Genomic DNA, 16,404 nt, shown 5'->3' on the forward strand with positions numbered 1-16,404 from the left:
AGAGATAAATGGGAAGAGTGGATCAGACAAATTGCACCCCTTCAGCCATATGGGGGAAAGCTCCAGCTACACCCTGGGCTGGGCTGATGTGACCAAGGTTTTTCCTCAATGGCTTGAACGAGGTTGACTTTTTGGTGCACAGTTACTCATTTATTTGAAAGCCGATCCTTCCTCCAAGAGATAAACAGAGGCTCAATTAACATTTAAAACACATTTTTGTTTTCTAAACAAACTGTGCAGCAGACTAAATGGAGGAGCAGTTTTGACCATTTTCCTGTCACTTTGATCCAGCTGGAGAGTCTCCAGCCATGCTGAAATGCTGCTACTCGCCTGGAGTGAGGTAAAAGAACAATAAACTCGCCTGAGTAATATAATATGTAACTGTTATACAAAACAAAATTACAGCAAAATAGCTCAACATGAAAGCAGCCCTTATCCCTGCCACAGTTCTTATCCAAAATGTTTCACAAACCCTATTTGGATGCACATAACCCCTTGTTATTTCAGCAATGCCTGTTTGATGTATTCATGTATTTTCTCGTAAGCAGCCCTTGCATTTTATGGCATTACATCTGCCAGAAGGTGAGGAGCTAAAGCACAAACAATGAGGTGTGTGGCAAACTGAGCTTTTTTCTTAAAAACAGGTTCAGGAGACTACAAAAAGATCACAAGGCTTTCAGAAATAACTCCAACTCCCAGGTGGTTCAAAACAGGGGAAAAAATAAAGTGTCCGATTGCCCTGAGCCCCAAGATGGTTTTTCATTTGCACAAGTTTATGGTTAAGGGACAAGTTCTGGCTTCAGCTTGCCCCCCGAGAGTGTCGCTGACACCAGCAGAAGTGGTGTGTGCAAACAAGGGGGCAACCTTTCAGTTCCAGAGCTCTCCTCTCTCCCAGGGTCTCTGGAAGCACAAGAGGCTTTTTCTAGGAGCCAGCAAGGATTTGCTGCTCAGATGCACAGTCTCGACCACTGAGGGCCAAGCCTCAATCCTTGCCACCTCTTTTCCCCAGGCAAACCTTCCAGTGAAATAAAACATCAACAAATAAAGTTCCAGCACTGCCATTGATGTCTCCTTGCCCGCTTGTTTTGCTTGGCCGGGCAGGGGACACTGATTCCTGTCTGAGAAGTGACAGAAAATCCACAGCACGGCTCGTGTCAGGACAGGGGAGAGGGGGACAAGGGGTGAGGGAGGGTTTGGGAGGGCCCTGACACAGGGGCTGTGAGATGAGACCATCAGAGGCACACATGGGTTGGTGGTTGGACTCAGTTGTCCTGGAGGTCTTTTCCAGCCTGGCAGATTCTATGATTCCATGAGCTCACCTCTGCTCGATCAGCCATGGAGGCATTTCCTTCTCCTCTTAGGCGAGGTGATTCTTTTTGTAAGACCAGCTTAGACAGAGTTTGGAGCAACCTGGGGTGGTGGAAATGTCCCTGCCCGTGGCAGGGGAATGACATGAGCTTCAAGATCCCTCCCAACCCAAACCACTCTGTCATTCCAAAAGCTTCCATAATTCACTTCCTAACTTTTTAGAGAGCAAAACAAGAGAGGAGCTGTTGCTCTCCTGGTGGAACATTCACCTCTGCCACCCTCTGTGTGTTGTCTTTATCCCTGTTTTTGAGTCTGGAGCACAGGGTCCCTGGATGTCAGTGACAAATACAGCAAACAAATGACAAATGTGTCCTCCCCACGGGCTGGGATGCTGCTGAGTCAGCAGCTTCCCAAAAAATCAGACTCATGGCATGGGACATGGTGAGAGCTTTCTCAACATTTATTCCAGGGAGACTGAACATTAATTATTCAGTCCAGGCTGTTTGTGCTCCACTCAGTAGATTGGTGTAGCCACATAAACCAACAGGTTAAAAATACAAGGGGAAAATATTCTTTGAATCATGTCTTTGTAAACTTTACTCTAGTGTGTAATTTCCAGCACTACATGGAATCCAACAGGGCCAGTTGGTTCCTCGCTTATTCTTGGTTTGGTATAAAACAATCACAGCAACAAAAGGCAAAATAAATAAATTCAGCCTCTTTGAAGTAGCAGAACTCAGCGGAAATGGAGCCTCAGAGACACCCAGATGGGGAGAGCTGGTTCAATACCCCAAAACACAGAATCCAAATGAAATCCTTCAGTTCTGAGCCCAGCTGGGCTCAGCTGAGGATTGGCTGGTTAGCAACCATAAACCTTCTAGAAAATGCTGACACTCAAATAGTAAACACAGAATTAAATGTGGTCACCTGCAGATCTTATAAAAGTAAAACTTGCTGGGGGATGGAAGTAAACAAGGAGAGAACAAAAAACTTCATTTGGCTCCCAGGCCTCAATGGGATTTTGGCTCCTCTTTCCATACAACAGAAATAAGATTTATGAAGCCAAACCAAATCTGGTTTTGATTCTTCTGAGATAAATTTAATTTTACATGAATATAAAGCTCCAGATCAGTAGAAACAGCGAGGATGGTGTCTTCCTGTGCTGCACAGACACACGAGGCCCAGCCAACACACACCCAAATTAATTGCCAAAGGGGGAAGGACTGGAATAAGATCATCTTTAAGGTCCCTCCCAACCCAAAGCATTCCATGATTCCATGGCAGGGCAGTCAGGTTACTAGGTAAGAAATATGTGGACACATTACTTTACACAAGAATAAAAGCAACCCCAACCCCAAACGCAAGCAAGTCCTCTTGTTTCCCACCCTACCTCATCGAGATGTCCAACAGCTCCGAAGATCTTTGCTGTCTGCCCAATCAAACTGGGAAAACTCTCTCCAATTTCCCTCAGCGTGGGAAGGAATGGGGCCAAGGCTGCAGGTTCGTAGCTGGATATTTCCAGAAGGATGTTTAGAATCACCTCGCTGTGGTTGGGGTCCCTCAGGTGTTCAAATAAAAATGGCAAACACTCTCTCAGCACCTGTTAAAAAAATCAGAAACAAATTGGATCTCTGTTTTGAATTGTGAACACATATAACCAGAGGAGATACAACCACCAGAGTGATAAAAATAAGCCACCAGACTCTGAGTTAATAGAAGTTTTCCACCCTTGGTGACCTTTGCATAGAGCTATCACTGAGGTCAATCCAAGTTCAACTGAACATATGGAGTAAGGGTAAGCTCTGCTTTAAAATATGGCAGTTATGCATAAATAAGTAAGGAAATGCCCATTTAAAAAAAAATACCAAAAACCACCTTTACTAAATATTTTCCCTGCTCCAGGCCAGTCTATATTTTATTGATTAAAACAACGCAAGACTCAGCCTTCCTCAATAATACAGTAAATTAAAGTACTTGTAGAAATTTTTCAGTTCCACCAGAAACTAAATGTGACAAGGTCAGGAGCTGGAATAGAGGGAAAAAACAGGGGGCAAGACCCTCACTGCATAAATGTGCTGTAGGTAAGCTGTCATTTCTTGTAACAACACAATTTTTGGGAGACTGAGGATGTAGTCCTTGGAGCCATCTGCCAAACAGGATGCAGTTGTGTACTGCGGGATTAATTCAGGGTACACAGGCACACTAATGCACCTTGGATTCAGGGAAACTGCTGCAGCTGTAGAAAAGACATGCAGACACAGGCATGGGTATAAAACAACCCCTTCTGTTCTTGTTTTGGGGGGGATTATCAGTACCCATCAGTTCCTAAATCATTTTAATTGTCCTTGACATGGATTTTAACGCAGTTCGTGTACACTGACAGAAACACAGCTAAGGGAATTCACACTCAGCTGACAGAGGAAGAGCCAAAAACACTGGAGACAAATGGTTTGACCCAGACCTTTTGGTCTAGCAGAGTCTTTGCCATGTTCTTATTGTGACTAGGTGGAGAACTTGGGATGGAATTAGAGAAGTGACAGGGAATCAGCACAGGAAGGCACTGCCCTGCATGGTGAGATTCCTCCCTCACCAAGCCTGTGAGACACAAACCCCCCAAAAGGAGGGGCAGGGAGATGTTTTACCCCCAGTTCTCTCTTCCTGGCCACGGTGTGCAGGAGCCTGAGGAGGTGGAGCTGCTCGGGCGGGTCCAGCTGGGCCATGGGTGCCACCAGCTCCCGCAGGCGGGCGTGGATCGGCCGCGGCTGCTTCTCGTAGAGCGCGGGCAGCACCCGCAGCAGCATGGAGTTCCCTGGGGACACAGCAGGGACAGCGTCTGAGGCTGAAACGTGTGGCTGGGGTGTGGATTCTACTGCCCTCTGTCACAGCTGGGGCACGTATCTGCTGTTCACTGGACTGGTTTCTTTCTCTCTCCCACAGCCAATCCTCCCTCCAGATCTCTTCTGTTCATGGACCATTAATTATGTCTGACTCTGGTTTGTTTTCTTTTTTTTACTTTTGTATTTTTAATTTCCCAAATAAAGAATTGTTATTCTTATTCCCATAGCTTTACCTCAGAGCCCCTTCATTTCAAAATGATAATAATTTGGACGGAGGGGGTTTACATTTTCCATTTCACAGAAGGCTCCTGCATTCCTTAGCAGACACCTGCCTTTTAAAACCCAGAGACAGGCAGGGACCAGCTGTCAGTCAGTGCCCAGCACTGGGCAGAGCCCCACAGCACCAGCACGCTCTGGAGAGAGCAGGTCAACAATCACAGAATTATTTGGGTTGGGGAGATGTTAAAGCTCATCTCCTTCCACCCTTCCCCTGGGCACCTTCCAGCAGGGTGCTCCAACCTGGATCATCAGTACAAAACCAGGGAGGCATAAAACTGTAGAAAATTATATATTGGGCCAAGAAACCAAATAAATTATCAAAAATAGAGCAAATCATTGCAGGCATAACAACACTATGTAAAAAAACCCCCACTAATTCATATTAATTATAATTTTATTTCTGAATGTCATAAGAATGCTGCTTAATGAGCTTTCAGTTTTGGATGATGCTCTGTTGAGTCCTAGGCCAAACTAAGTGTGATTTCAATTAACAAAGAAACAAGAGAAGAAAGAAGGAGAGAAATGACAAACAACAAAAGACAAACTACAATTCTCCTTTGCTGAGATTCAGATTTTCAAATTAAATAAGCATCATATGGAAGGAATAGTTGGTGAAGAGAGAGCTAAACATGTATTTGAACAGAAATAGTTAAGGATGCCATTTCCAGGAATAGAAAGGAGCCAGAGAGAGCCAACTGCAGACAGTCAGAGATATGCTAAACCCTCTCTCACACATTTTCTTAAGATGTCTGTGCATAATTCAATTTGAAGCCCAGGCTCATACCAAAATATATAACTTCACATCACAGTACATGCCTGCCTCAATGGATTTAAGTTTCACTTGAGCAACATATGGAAAACATCTGCCTATTGCAACCTAGTATGGCTCCTTTTTGTAAACCCTTGGAAGTCCTCACGGCCTCTTTGGATTTGGTTTCCAAGAGGAATCAGCTCTCTGGCCTGCTGCTTTTCCTCCCATTTTCATCTGAGCCGGATAACTTTGGAAGATAAGCAGATCTCTTCATGGATGGTAGGAAAAGGATATTTGGGTTCAGACTGGAGCACGTGGGGCTCTTGCCAGATACAGAAAATGCACCCCAGGACACGGCTGGGTCTCACAACCTCCCCCTGAGCCAAGAAGTGAGCACATAACTCAGGGCAGGTTCAGACAGCTCTGAGCCCAACAGCTTGTAATGATCCCTGAGGGTCCCCCTGAGTGGTTCTCCACTCCAGCCAGCCACACTTCTGCACCTTGTCGTGCTTGGAGAATCCCTGGCTGCTTCCTGGAGGCTGCTCCGAGCCCCCCATGCAGCCCCAGCAGTGCCAAAGGCCAGGCCAGACCCCACTCCCACCCCACGGACACAGCACATTTATCTTGTTCTGTTCTACACAGTCACAAGGGCCAGGGGCAAAGGAAAGAGATTTGCTGATGAATCAGCCTGAAAAGATGAACAAACTGCTCCACTCTGGCCATTTTCTAACCACGTTCCCTGGGCTCTTCCCGATGGAAGACGGTTCTCAGTGGATCTGGATAAAAATGTCACCACTAATATTCCATGGGATTGATGCCAATCACCAATTCCCCCCAGAGGGAGAAGCTGGAGATTGGGAAAGGTTCTTCCCCAGAGGGTGCTGAGCACTGCCCAGGCTCCCCAGGGAAGGGCACAGCCCCAAAGCTGCCAGGAGAGTTTGGACAGCGCTGCCAGGGATGCCCAGGGTGGGATTGTTGGGGAATCTGGGCCAGGGGTTGGACTGGAGGACCCCTGTGGGTCCTTCCCAACCCAGGATGAGGATGGATTCACTGGAACTTTCCTAGACTCATGTCATAGTTCGAAATGGAAACATTTTGTACTGAATACACCAAAAATTCTTTTCTCTCTGGATGACATCGTGCTTCCAGCACTAAGTCCTTTCTTTGCACTTGCCATTGCTTAGTTTGCACTGGGAGTTTTCTGCCAATGTGGAGCAGAGCCCTTAAACTCCAGTCAAATTTCAACAATGATTGCAAAAGATGAAATTCCCGTATTCCTGGACAGGCAAATTTCCTCCCAGCTATAGAAGTGTGATGGGAAGGAATCCAAGAGGCAGTAACAAAAATAACAGCTTTAAGCAAGGAAAGACACCAACCTGAGCCATGCTATTGCCTAAGCTGGGATGTCAGAGCTAGGAAGGGATCTGGAAGGGAAGACGGATTATTTAGTCTGGCAAAGGAGCATTTGGAGTGCGGGGTGTATCAGAGGAGTGATGCAATCACAGATGATGGACTGCAGCCACCAAACTTCTCTAACAAAAAATACTTTGTGCTAGCGCAGCTTTGGGCAGCTTCCTGCAGCAAACACTGCTGGGCTGATATTCCCTAACCAAGATAAATGGAAAGCAAAGGCAATCAGAGCAATCCCCTCCCTCTGCAGTGAGATTGAAGTGACCTCACTGACATGGAATTGCTTTTAAGTGAAGAACCTGTGTGCACACGTGTAAATAATCCCAGATATCCCAGTTTGGGTCTGTTCTTCAGAGACCTCAAGAAAGGTCAGCAGGCACAACCCAGTTGGCCATTTTCTGGTCTTTTCATGTTTGAGGTAGCAAAGGATACTCAGAGCCGTTTGTTTGTCACATCTTTAAGGGCTCTGAGGGGATTGATGCACACCCAGCTCCCCAGCCCCCTGATTCCCAGAGCTCAGGCAGCCAGAGGTGATATCGGGAATTCTGAATAATTCACTTGTTCCCATTCTTGCTACATCTGCCTCAATCTAAACTAAGAGCCTGAAAATGTTTGTTGTGTGAGAATGGAAAAAACATCCCACTCAATTCCCTAAATGCCTTCCTTCCCTCTTCCTTCCCTGCCACCCTGACCCCCCAATACTTTCCAGATTAGATTTCCTCACCCTTCCCAAGCAGACCACACGCTGGGAATGACACAACCCCAGCACACAGTGTCCTACAGCTGGGGACACTCCATGGCTGCACAGGAGGCAGGGAGGGACCCCAGGGCCGTGGTGGGGTGGTGCCAGCCCTGCACCCACTCCTGGAAAAGGCTGCCCCAAGTTCCAGCTCTGCCCATCCCAGGAGCACAGAGAGCTCGGGAAGAACAAGTGTCCCATGGGCAGATGGATTTTCACTCCAAAGGGAGCTTCCAAAGACAAAACTCAAGCACCAGGACTAATTTTCCACCCAGGATGACTCAGGTTTGGCAAATACCTACTGGAAAGTCATGGAACCATTTAGGTTGGAAAGGACCTCCAGAATCAGTCCAACCTGTGCCCCATCCCCACCTTGTCCCCACCACCCTCCCAGGGAGGAATTCCTCCCCAATATCCAAGGCACAGGTAGTGCAGGTTTGTATAAGCAAAACCAGAGACACAAACGGAAAGGGAACATAGATTCCAAGTCAGATGTAATTACAGGAGGGGTTTTTTGCTATTTTCTGGATATTTCATAGCCAATACACAATTTGTGTTAGATCATCCCTAATCTCACCTAAGCAAAGCATCTCTGACATAATTAATGGCCTGTTGAACCAAAAAGATTACAGAATTTAAACCAGATTAATACCAATAAGACTTAGACTAAATTAATGTTTCATCCAAAAGCACCTTGTTTTGCATTTTCAAAGGTAACAGACACAACTCTGATTGTGCAGCTGCAGATTTACAGTTCCCAAAACAGGATACGGCACTAACAGTTTATCCACGGAGTAATGGTGGTGTAAGTGCTAATTAGGGCTGGAAAAGCAGGACCCTAACAAGCTGTTAGAACCCCTTAAGAGCTCTCCTTTACTGCTTAAAGCAATAAACTGTTGGTATATAACAGAATTTATTATACAGCAGCGCCTAACCCTCCAAAAAAGCTCTATTTAGCTGAACCAGACACGTGTATCCAAACCAACTCCAGGTATGTTTATTTTCCTACCAATCCCCTCCCGAGCCCTGGCACACACCGACCACAAACTGAACTTGCAGGGAACACTTTCTTTTCCACAAACGACACAAAACAACCCAACCCAGCCCGCGCGCTCCCACCCATCCCCGGGCGCTGCTGCACGTCCCAGTCCGCCCGGGGGCAAGCACAGCTCTCCCCTTGGCCACTCAGAGCATCGCCCAGGCAAACCTGGAGGGCTGGGATTGAGCAAGCTGCCCGCCCCCTTCCCTTCCCTTCCCTCGCCTGCCGGCCAAAAGGCAGAGCCGGGAGCGCTGCGCTCACAGCGCGGCCGCTCATTCATTCGGGCTCGGCGCTCGCAGCGCTCATCGCGGCTCTGCTGCAGCCCCGCAGCCCCGGCTCCGCTGCAGCCCCGCACAGCCCCGGCTCCGCTGCAGGCTGCAAACATAATTTACTTTTACCAGAGGGAGAAGCTCTTGCTCATAGCGGTGGATTGTTATGGACAGTAATGGTAAAGCCCTTGGATGGGGTGCCTGGGACTGTGCTTTAGGCTCTTGATTTCTCAGTTTTCCTGCAAAAGGCTGCTGCTGCCCCAGGGGTTTAGGATCTCTGTAATCACACCCCTGCACGGTTCTGTCCTGATACAGAGGGAAAGGCACTGGCCCCAGCACGGCAGGGTGTTGGAACCAGATTGTCTGTAAGGTCCCTTCCAGCCCAAACCAGTCTGAGCCCACGATTCTGTGACAGTCTGGAGGACACAAGCCTTGCACAGAGCCAGGTTTTACCAAACACCGCCGTGTAAAACTCGGTACAAAGGAACAGTAACATCTGTACCTTCCCTTCCAGCTGCTTCGTGCGACTGCCAGCGGGAGCACAGCAAGTGGGACAAGCTGTTCATCATGCTGGAGAACTCGCAGATGAAGGAGAACATGATGCTGCAGGCTCTGGATGAACTCCCCAGGCTGGAGCTGCAGACCCTGAAGGCAGAGCTGAGCCAGCTGGCCACCACCCTGGCGAGCACCTTCGCCACTGTCACCTCCCACGTGGTGTCCCAGGTGGAGCAGGTGCTGGTGAGGAGCAGGGACCAGGCTGAGGAGGCCAGGAGGCTGCAGGAGTCGGAGCAAGGGAAGGTTCTGGAGCACGTCCTGCAGCTGAGCCACAACGTGTCGGTGAGGCTGGGCTGGCTGGAGAGCGCCTGGCGCCGCAGGGCCGAGGAGCAGGCACAGGAAACTGCTCTGCAGCAGCACAAACTGGATGCCAGCAGAGGGGACAGCCTCATCCTGAGCTCGCTGTGGAAGGAGCTGCAGCAGACCCGAGCTGAGCTGAGGGCGTCACAGCAATGGGCAGCTCAGCACCTGCTGCCAGCAGGTAAGGCCAGCATGAGAGCTCCAAACTACTCCTACTAAGGGGGATCCACAAACCCCCTCCTGGGCACCTCCTTCTGCAAGGGCTCCAAAGCAGCAGGGCAGCTTTGAACAGGCTGTGTGTGAAGGGGGCAACCCCAGAACTGGTGGAAAAAGAGGCACTGAGCTTTTCAAACGCGGGATCAAAGATAGGTTTCATCAAAGTCCTCGTGCAGGGCAGATCCAGCCAGGATCCCACCTCCTCCAGGCTCTCCCAGATCAAAGCCATTGTCAGAGAGCAGTACATGTATTTTAGACATCCAGATTACGTTCTCTCACCTCTTGCCTTCCCAGCTGGTGACTCCTGTGAGTCTGCAGCAGTCACAGAGCTCTCCTGCATGTTCCCACTCCTTCCTCTTCCTCCATGAACATCTCCTCACCAGCTCCAGTGTCCAAGAGCTGGACATGGTGCTGTCAGCCAGCCAAGCACACTTCCAGGGCAGGGAGGGCACATTCCCTGCATGCCAGTGGGAATATTCTGCCCTGAATATTCTCACTGGCACAGAGAAATCAGTGACCCGTGCTGCTGTTGTTTGGGGGATTTTTCCTTTTCCAAAGCATTGGTACTGGTGGTTGTAGAAAGGGGGGCTCATACCTCAAATCCCAGCTCAGCTTTTGTGTGCAGGGCAAGGAGACACCCAAAAAAGCAGCAGCAGCAGCTTGGGTGTGGCAGCCCAGCCCCTCATTTGTTTCAACGTGGGTGCAGAATCACATTGTGCAAGATAAACCACTGAAATCACCCTGCCCACCAGTGAGCTGTCACTGCCAGCCTTCTAACTGCTGGTTAATGGCTTGCTTTCTACAAATATAAGTTATTGTCACCTAAACCCCCCCCAAAATCCACCCCCTCAGGGTGGGTGCGTAGGAAGGAGGGGGTGCAGCATCTCCAGAGAGAACTCTCACCCCAGGGATCAGAGAGGAGCAGTAATTGCTACAGCAAAGGCAACAAAAGCCACAACATTGTTCACATCAAAGCCTTTACAGCCTAACCTGAGCCCATCCCTTCACGCAGGGCAGACTCGGCTTTAGAAGTAAATTGTTTTCACTGCTTTAACACACCACCTCAGAAATCTTTGTGCTTTGGGAGGAGGTCTTTGAGCATATTCCTCTTTTCCCCAAATAAAACCTCGCAGAGAGCATGATCTCATTCCTTATCTCCCTGCACCCCAGCCAGCCTCAGCAGCTACTCTGCCCTAGGTGAGAGCAACAAACTCGATCTGCAGTGAGGATCGTCAGTGGAAATTCGGTTTATTTCCACTGGTTCCCACATGATTTTACATAAAATAACCATACTTGTAAATTTAAAGGCTACATTTTAAGTACTTCCAGAGTATCTCCCTGTTTTTGGTTTGTTTTTTTTTTTTTTTTTTTTTCCAAGGGAATTTTTAGCAACTGACTTTAATTTCTCACATCTTGACTTACTGCCAGCCATACTCTTGAGCGATTTTCTAATCACACTTTTTTGTTCTTCACTGAGGCTGGTTTTAATTTTGTTTAGGCTTTGATAATAAAGCCTGAAAGCTTGCTAATTAAAAGCTTTTTCACAATAGTGCTCCTAAGTAGCATTTTAAGGAGAATCCCCAGCAGTTGCTCACTGACCCTGCCCTTCCTCAAAAGGGTCAATGGGAGATGTAAAATCTGTTCAAAGCTGGAGGGAAGCAGCCCATGAAATACCACAGCAGCTCAGTCCTGGAGGGCACAAAGAGTCCTTCATTCCCTGGAGCAGAAATTTCCACACACGTTTTAGACATTTCGGATCCTCCAGCTTCTTTAAACAGGAAATGAAGCAGCTTAATTGGAGAAGGGGCTGCTTGTTCCCTCCTGTCACCTTGGATATTAACTTAGGTGCAGCCAGGGAACAGCACAGAAACCACCAGAAATGTCTTGGCTTTACTGATCTCCAGTTGCTTTCCCAAGTCGCATAAATTACTGTTAGTGGTTTTAACTAATCTAATTTCTATTATCAACACTTGGATTAATTGGACATGAGAGAAGAGCTGGTTAAAAAGTATCACTTGTCTCATAATTTCTCCTGTTTAACCAGTGCCCATGAAAGCTCCTGACCAAAAAACCCTAAAGGCAGGGCCAGGAAAGGGAGTCGTGTAAATTAAGGAAGCAACCCATCTCAGCATGTTCCTGCCAACATTTTCTGCTTCTCAGCAGCTCCTCATGCCCATTATCCATGGCACAGCCTCCCAGCAGTTCTCTTCTCCAGGCACAGCCTCCCCTCTCTCCTGGGAATGCCAAAGCTGCTGTTTGATGGGATCCCTGACCCCTTCCCTCTGCACAGCGTTGGTATTTTCACTACTCCACACTTAGAACAGAGGATAGAACATCACTTCAGTGGCGCCAAGGGAGGGTTACTCAATTACCTGGTAGAATTACCCAATTCCAGGGGCTGATAGAGTCCCTTCTCCCAGGAGGTGGTGCTCCATTCAGAGTGGGAAGCCCAGCTTCCCAAAGGAAGCAGCAAGGCAGAGAGGCTGCATTAACCCTTTGGATGTCCCAGGACTGTACAGTGCCCCCTGTGCAGGCAGGGAAGAGCCCAGAGATTCCTGCAGCCAGATTATCCCTTGCCATAGTGTCCAGCAATTGCCACACCAGCTCTGGCAGCTCCTTCCAATCATCCTGGGGTAGGTTCCTGCATCCCACTGGATGAGCTGAGCTCTCAGCTCCCTTTGGGAAGCCTGGAAGTGAGCACCGGATCAGGTACTGGGACAGGCTGCAGGAGGAGTGATGGAGTCCCCATCCCTGGGAGAGCTCAAAAATGGGTGGATGTGGCACTTGAGGGCCTGGTTGAGTGGTGAACACGGTGGTGCTTGGCTGGCAGTTCACAGAATCCTGGAATGATGTGGGATGAAGGGATTTTTAAAGATCATCTTGTTGCAATCCCACCTGCCACGGGCAGGGACACCTTTCCCTGTTCCAGGCTGCTCCAAGCCTCAGTGTCCAGCCTGGCCTTGGACACTGCCAGGGATGGGGCAGCCACAACCTGGTGATCACAGAGGTCTTGCTGTGTCAATGTCAAAGGTCCCAGCCGTGCACATACAAAAAACCAGTTCTTATTTACCTGACAATCTCCTAAACTTTTCCAGGCTGTGAAACCGCAATTCTGTTCCCCATGCGCTCGAGGAAGATCTTTGGGAGCGTCCACCCAACCTCTGGAATGACCCTGAGCTCCTTCACTGCCTGCATCTGGCTCAAGGTCACCGAGGCCTTGGACAAAACCATTGTCTTCTCCTACGGAACCAAGTTTAACCCCTACGAAATCCAGCTGTACCTGAGCCGGGCCACGGCCGTGCTCGCTGTGGGCGGCGCCCAGCACAAGCTGGCTGCCAAAAATGTGGTTGTTCCTGGCAAGTGGCTCCACCTGTGCGGCTCCTGGAGCTCGGAGAACGGATCTGCATCCCTGTGGGCACAGGGGGAGCTGGCAGCCAGCGCCTGGGACGTGGCTGGGGCTCACACCATCCCTGACGGGGGCATCCTGCAGCTGGGCCAGGAGAAGAACGGCTGCTGCGTGGGAGGGGGGTTTGACGAAGCTCTGGCCTTCTCGGGGAAGCTGACTGGCTTTAACCTGTGGGACCGAGTGCTCAGCCCCGCCGAGGTGACAGCTCAGAGCACGGGGGACACCTGTGGCACCCGGGGCAACGTGGTGGGCTGGGGGGTCACGGAGGTGCTGCCCTACGGAGGGGCCCAGTACGTGTCCTAAAGCCTGGGGGCTGCACGGGAATGGATTGCACAGAGCTGAACAACAATATTGAAACAGCCAGAGCTGCAGGAGCCCCTGCCTCTGGAATTCCCAAGGAACATCAGCCCTGCAAGTTCACAGAAAGAGGCACTGTGGAGATGGGATCAATGTCTGCCTGCTGTCCTGGAGAAACCCTGAAAACACAGCCACACACCAAGGCGTGGCACTGGGAAAGCTGCTCCTGGGTCAGGCAGCTCTGTCTCTCCAGTGCAGGGTTCTCTGATGTATAAAGTGAGGGTCACCACGGACATTCAGGAGCCAAATGGAGCTCCCAACATCCCTACTGAGGAAAATCTGACCTGGCTCTGCAAAACAGAGCAGCTGTGGCTGCCCCTGGATCCCTGGCAGTGCCCAAGGCCAGGCTGGACACTGGGGCTTGGAGCACCTGGGACAGTGGAAAGTGTCCCTACCCATGGCAGGGGTGGGACTGCATGAGCTTTAAGGTCCATTCCAACCCAAACCATTCCAGACTCCCTCCAGTCCTTGGGTTCTGTAGTGTTAATGTGAATTTTACAGAGGAACCACCCAAATCAAGAAATGTGTTGTCTATTAATCATTGTTAGTAATGTGTAGACTCTAAGAAAGATAGTTCCTTGTTTAAAGCATTATTTATGCCACGAATTGATAGAAAAATAATATTCCCCATCATAATCTGATATGACATTGGGAAGAAATGCAGCTGTATTATATTGTACATTGACTTTGTGATAATTTTATTGAAATTATTTTTGTAAAGTTGTTTTGTAAATAAAGATACTTTACTAGACTAAAACTCTCTACTCTTCTCATAAACGAAAATTTTGAACCAAGTCCCAAGTGGGGCTTTTTCCACATTTTGAACCATGCAGTTTTAGGTGCTGATAGAGAAAACATCAGTAGCAACATCTCACAGGAGCAGGGACCCCATGCACAATCCTGGCCCTCTGGGGCCAGGTTCTAAGGTACACTTGGACTTGTTTGCTGTCCTCAGGGGGTTTGTACAAGATAGAATTGCTGCTCAGTGCCAGTGATTCTCTTCTCTCTCACACAAACTTATCCCAAATCCCCTAAAGCCTAGGGCTGGATACAGAGCACAGCAGCAGCTGCAGAGAGCCAAGGAACTGCTGAGGATTTTTGGGTAGAAAACAGAGCACAAGCAGAGAATGATGAATACCCTACACACTGGGTATGTAACCATTTACAACAAGAACCATTGCTTGCTACCTGTTGAAGTCTCTGAAGAAGTTATCATGAGGAATGTCTTATTCAAGCAATTCCTATTTCCCCTGGAAGCAGCCCATCCTTCTTCTCTATCCCCATGTTTCCCTGTCTCTCTCATTCTCTCAGATGTCCTAAGAACAGACTTTGACAAATTTCTTGACATATTGTTGCTACACTTCCTCCTGACCATGACAGATCCTTGCTGCCCGGATACAAAAGTAGTAAAAAAAGGTAAATTTCACTTTCCTGTGCCATTCAAGAGGGCTGTGCTTCATACCTAAAGTTGTACGCACTGCTCCAAAGTTTTGGCAGCACTGCTTATTTAAGGGAAAAGAATTGCTCTGTTTGCTGGGATTTCTCCTGTTACTCTGCAATAAAAATGTATCTACATTATAAATGCTTGGCAGTAAACTTGACAAAAATCCCTCACTAAGTAATATCTGCAAATAACCTTAGCTAGAGAACAATGAAACATTACCTCTGTTCATCTTTGGCAGCCAAAACCCAGATCTTCAGAGTTACAGAAACACTCAGGGTCCCACCATTGTGCAAGGGCAAAACCACTCTCAAATCCTCCCTCTGTTCAGTGCCCTCCATTAAGTGAAAACAAATGTCCCTGAAATGCAGCAGGAAAAGGAAAATCCTCAAAAAGATCTCCTGAAATCCTTCCTGGCTGCTCCTCTTACTGCAGCTCATACCTGAAATGCTTTGTCTTGGAGGGGTCCTTCTCCTGTCTCAGCTCAGGTTTGGCAGAGGCCTGATATCCACAGCAACATCTGCTGGTGGAAGAGCATAAATACACAACTCAGCCATGCTGAAACCTTCCATTGTGGCTGTGCATCACTTTTCCCAAAACCATGAATATACTCACTATTTCTTTCTGTCAATACCCAACATTTACAAGAGGCAACACAACATTAGCACATTAGTAAGTCTTAAAAGAATAAATTTATAAATGAATTTATAAATTAATAAATACAGGATGCACATGTTTATTTTGAGGGCTTAACATCTTCATAACAATGTTATTTTAATAATTAGTTATGGCTACTTACTGCTATTATCCCTACTCAAAGGAGAACACTGATTTTAGCACTGCAGTAGCACTGTGTTGCAACAAACACTGTGAACTTTATTACTCCAATTCACTTGGAGTTCCTTTTATAGAGGAATGAATATTTCTGGCTTTTTAAACCACAAAAAAATAAAATGTAAAGAGATTAGCAACATTGTTCTATATAAAGCTAATAACGTAGGCAAAATGAAAGAACCACTACAAAGCTTTTATATCTTCCATCTGACTATTCCACCACAGAATGGGATTAATTTCATCCCCATTTCTCTTTTGGAGCCTTGCCAATGACACTAAGAGGATAAGAGCTCCATGGCTGGTGCCTCATATCAGGGCTGATAATTTGGAGTCCATTAGCAGGGAATATTAACGAGTACAGATGTATTTCCTGCCCTGTGGGTCAGCCAATCCATACCAAAACCTCCAGAGGTGCAGTAAATTCACATATTCCTTGAGAAAGCCTGCTGTTAGAGTGTGATTAATACATTTGATCACATTTATAGATATTTCCATAGGTCTGCTTTACACAGCTCATATGATTTGTTCAATGGTTGAATTGATCCTGGAGTCTTTCCCACCCCTAATGATTGATTGATTCTATAAGATCATGGTTCTGTACATGCCTAGCACAGCCTGATCTGGTCACACACCTGGATTAAACCCCAGCTCTGGGCTGGGCCT

The 16,404-nt window shown here is 47.9% G+C and overlaps 2 protein-coding genes across 3 annotated transcripts in view; one reads left to right on the forward strand and one right to left on the reverse strand.

Annotated features, from left to right (window-relative positions):
• Positions 1–16,404, reverse strand: part of VEPH1 (ventricular zone expressed PH domain containing 1) — a 47,132-nt gene that overhangs the window by 27,348 nt on the left and 3,380 nt on the right. For both annotated transcript variants that reach the window (XM_041467613.1, XM_041467612.1), the window contains exons 4-5: positions 3,951–4,117; positions 2,699–2,908 (exon numbers count right to left, since the gene is read on the reverse strand). In XM_041467613.1, the coding sequence (XP_041323547.1) occupies positions 2,699–2,908; positions 3,951–4,117 (377 nt within the window). The remainder of the gene's footprint in view (positions 1–2,698; positions 2,909–3,950; positions 4,118–16,404) is intronic.
• Positions 8,799–13,412, forward strand: PTX3 (pentraxin 3). The gene is made up of 3 exons (XM_041467727.1): positions 8,799–8,811; positions 9,147–9,668; positions 12,799–13,412. The coding sequence occupies exons 1-3, from the start codon at positions 8,799–8,801 to the stop codon at positions 13,410–13,412; spliced, it is 1,149 nt and encodes a 382-aa protein (XP_041323661.1).

Source organism: Pyrgilauda ruficollis, unplaced genomic scaffold (genome assembly GCF_017590135.1).
Source record: "Pyrgilauda ruficollis isolate IOZ18807 unplaced genomic scaffold, ASM1759013v1 scaffold21, whole genome shotgun sequence".
Classification (NCBI taxonomy): Eukaryota; Metazoa; Chordata; class Aves; order Passeriformes; family Passeridae; genus Pyrgilauda; species Pyrgilauda ruficollis.

Bases quoted from the DNA above. Each gene is read 5' to 3' on its own strand.
- PTX3 (XM_041467727.1), top strand. The intron at 9,669-12,798 runs GTAAGGCCAGCA...AAACTTTTCCAG, and splicing joins TCAGCACCTGCTGCCAGCAG to GCTGTGAAACCGCAATTCTG.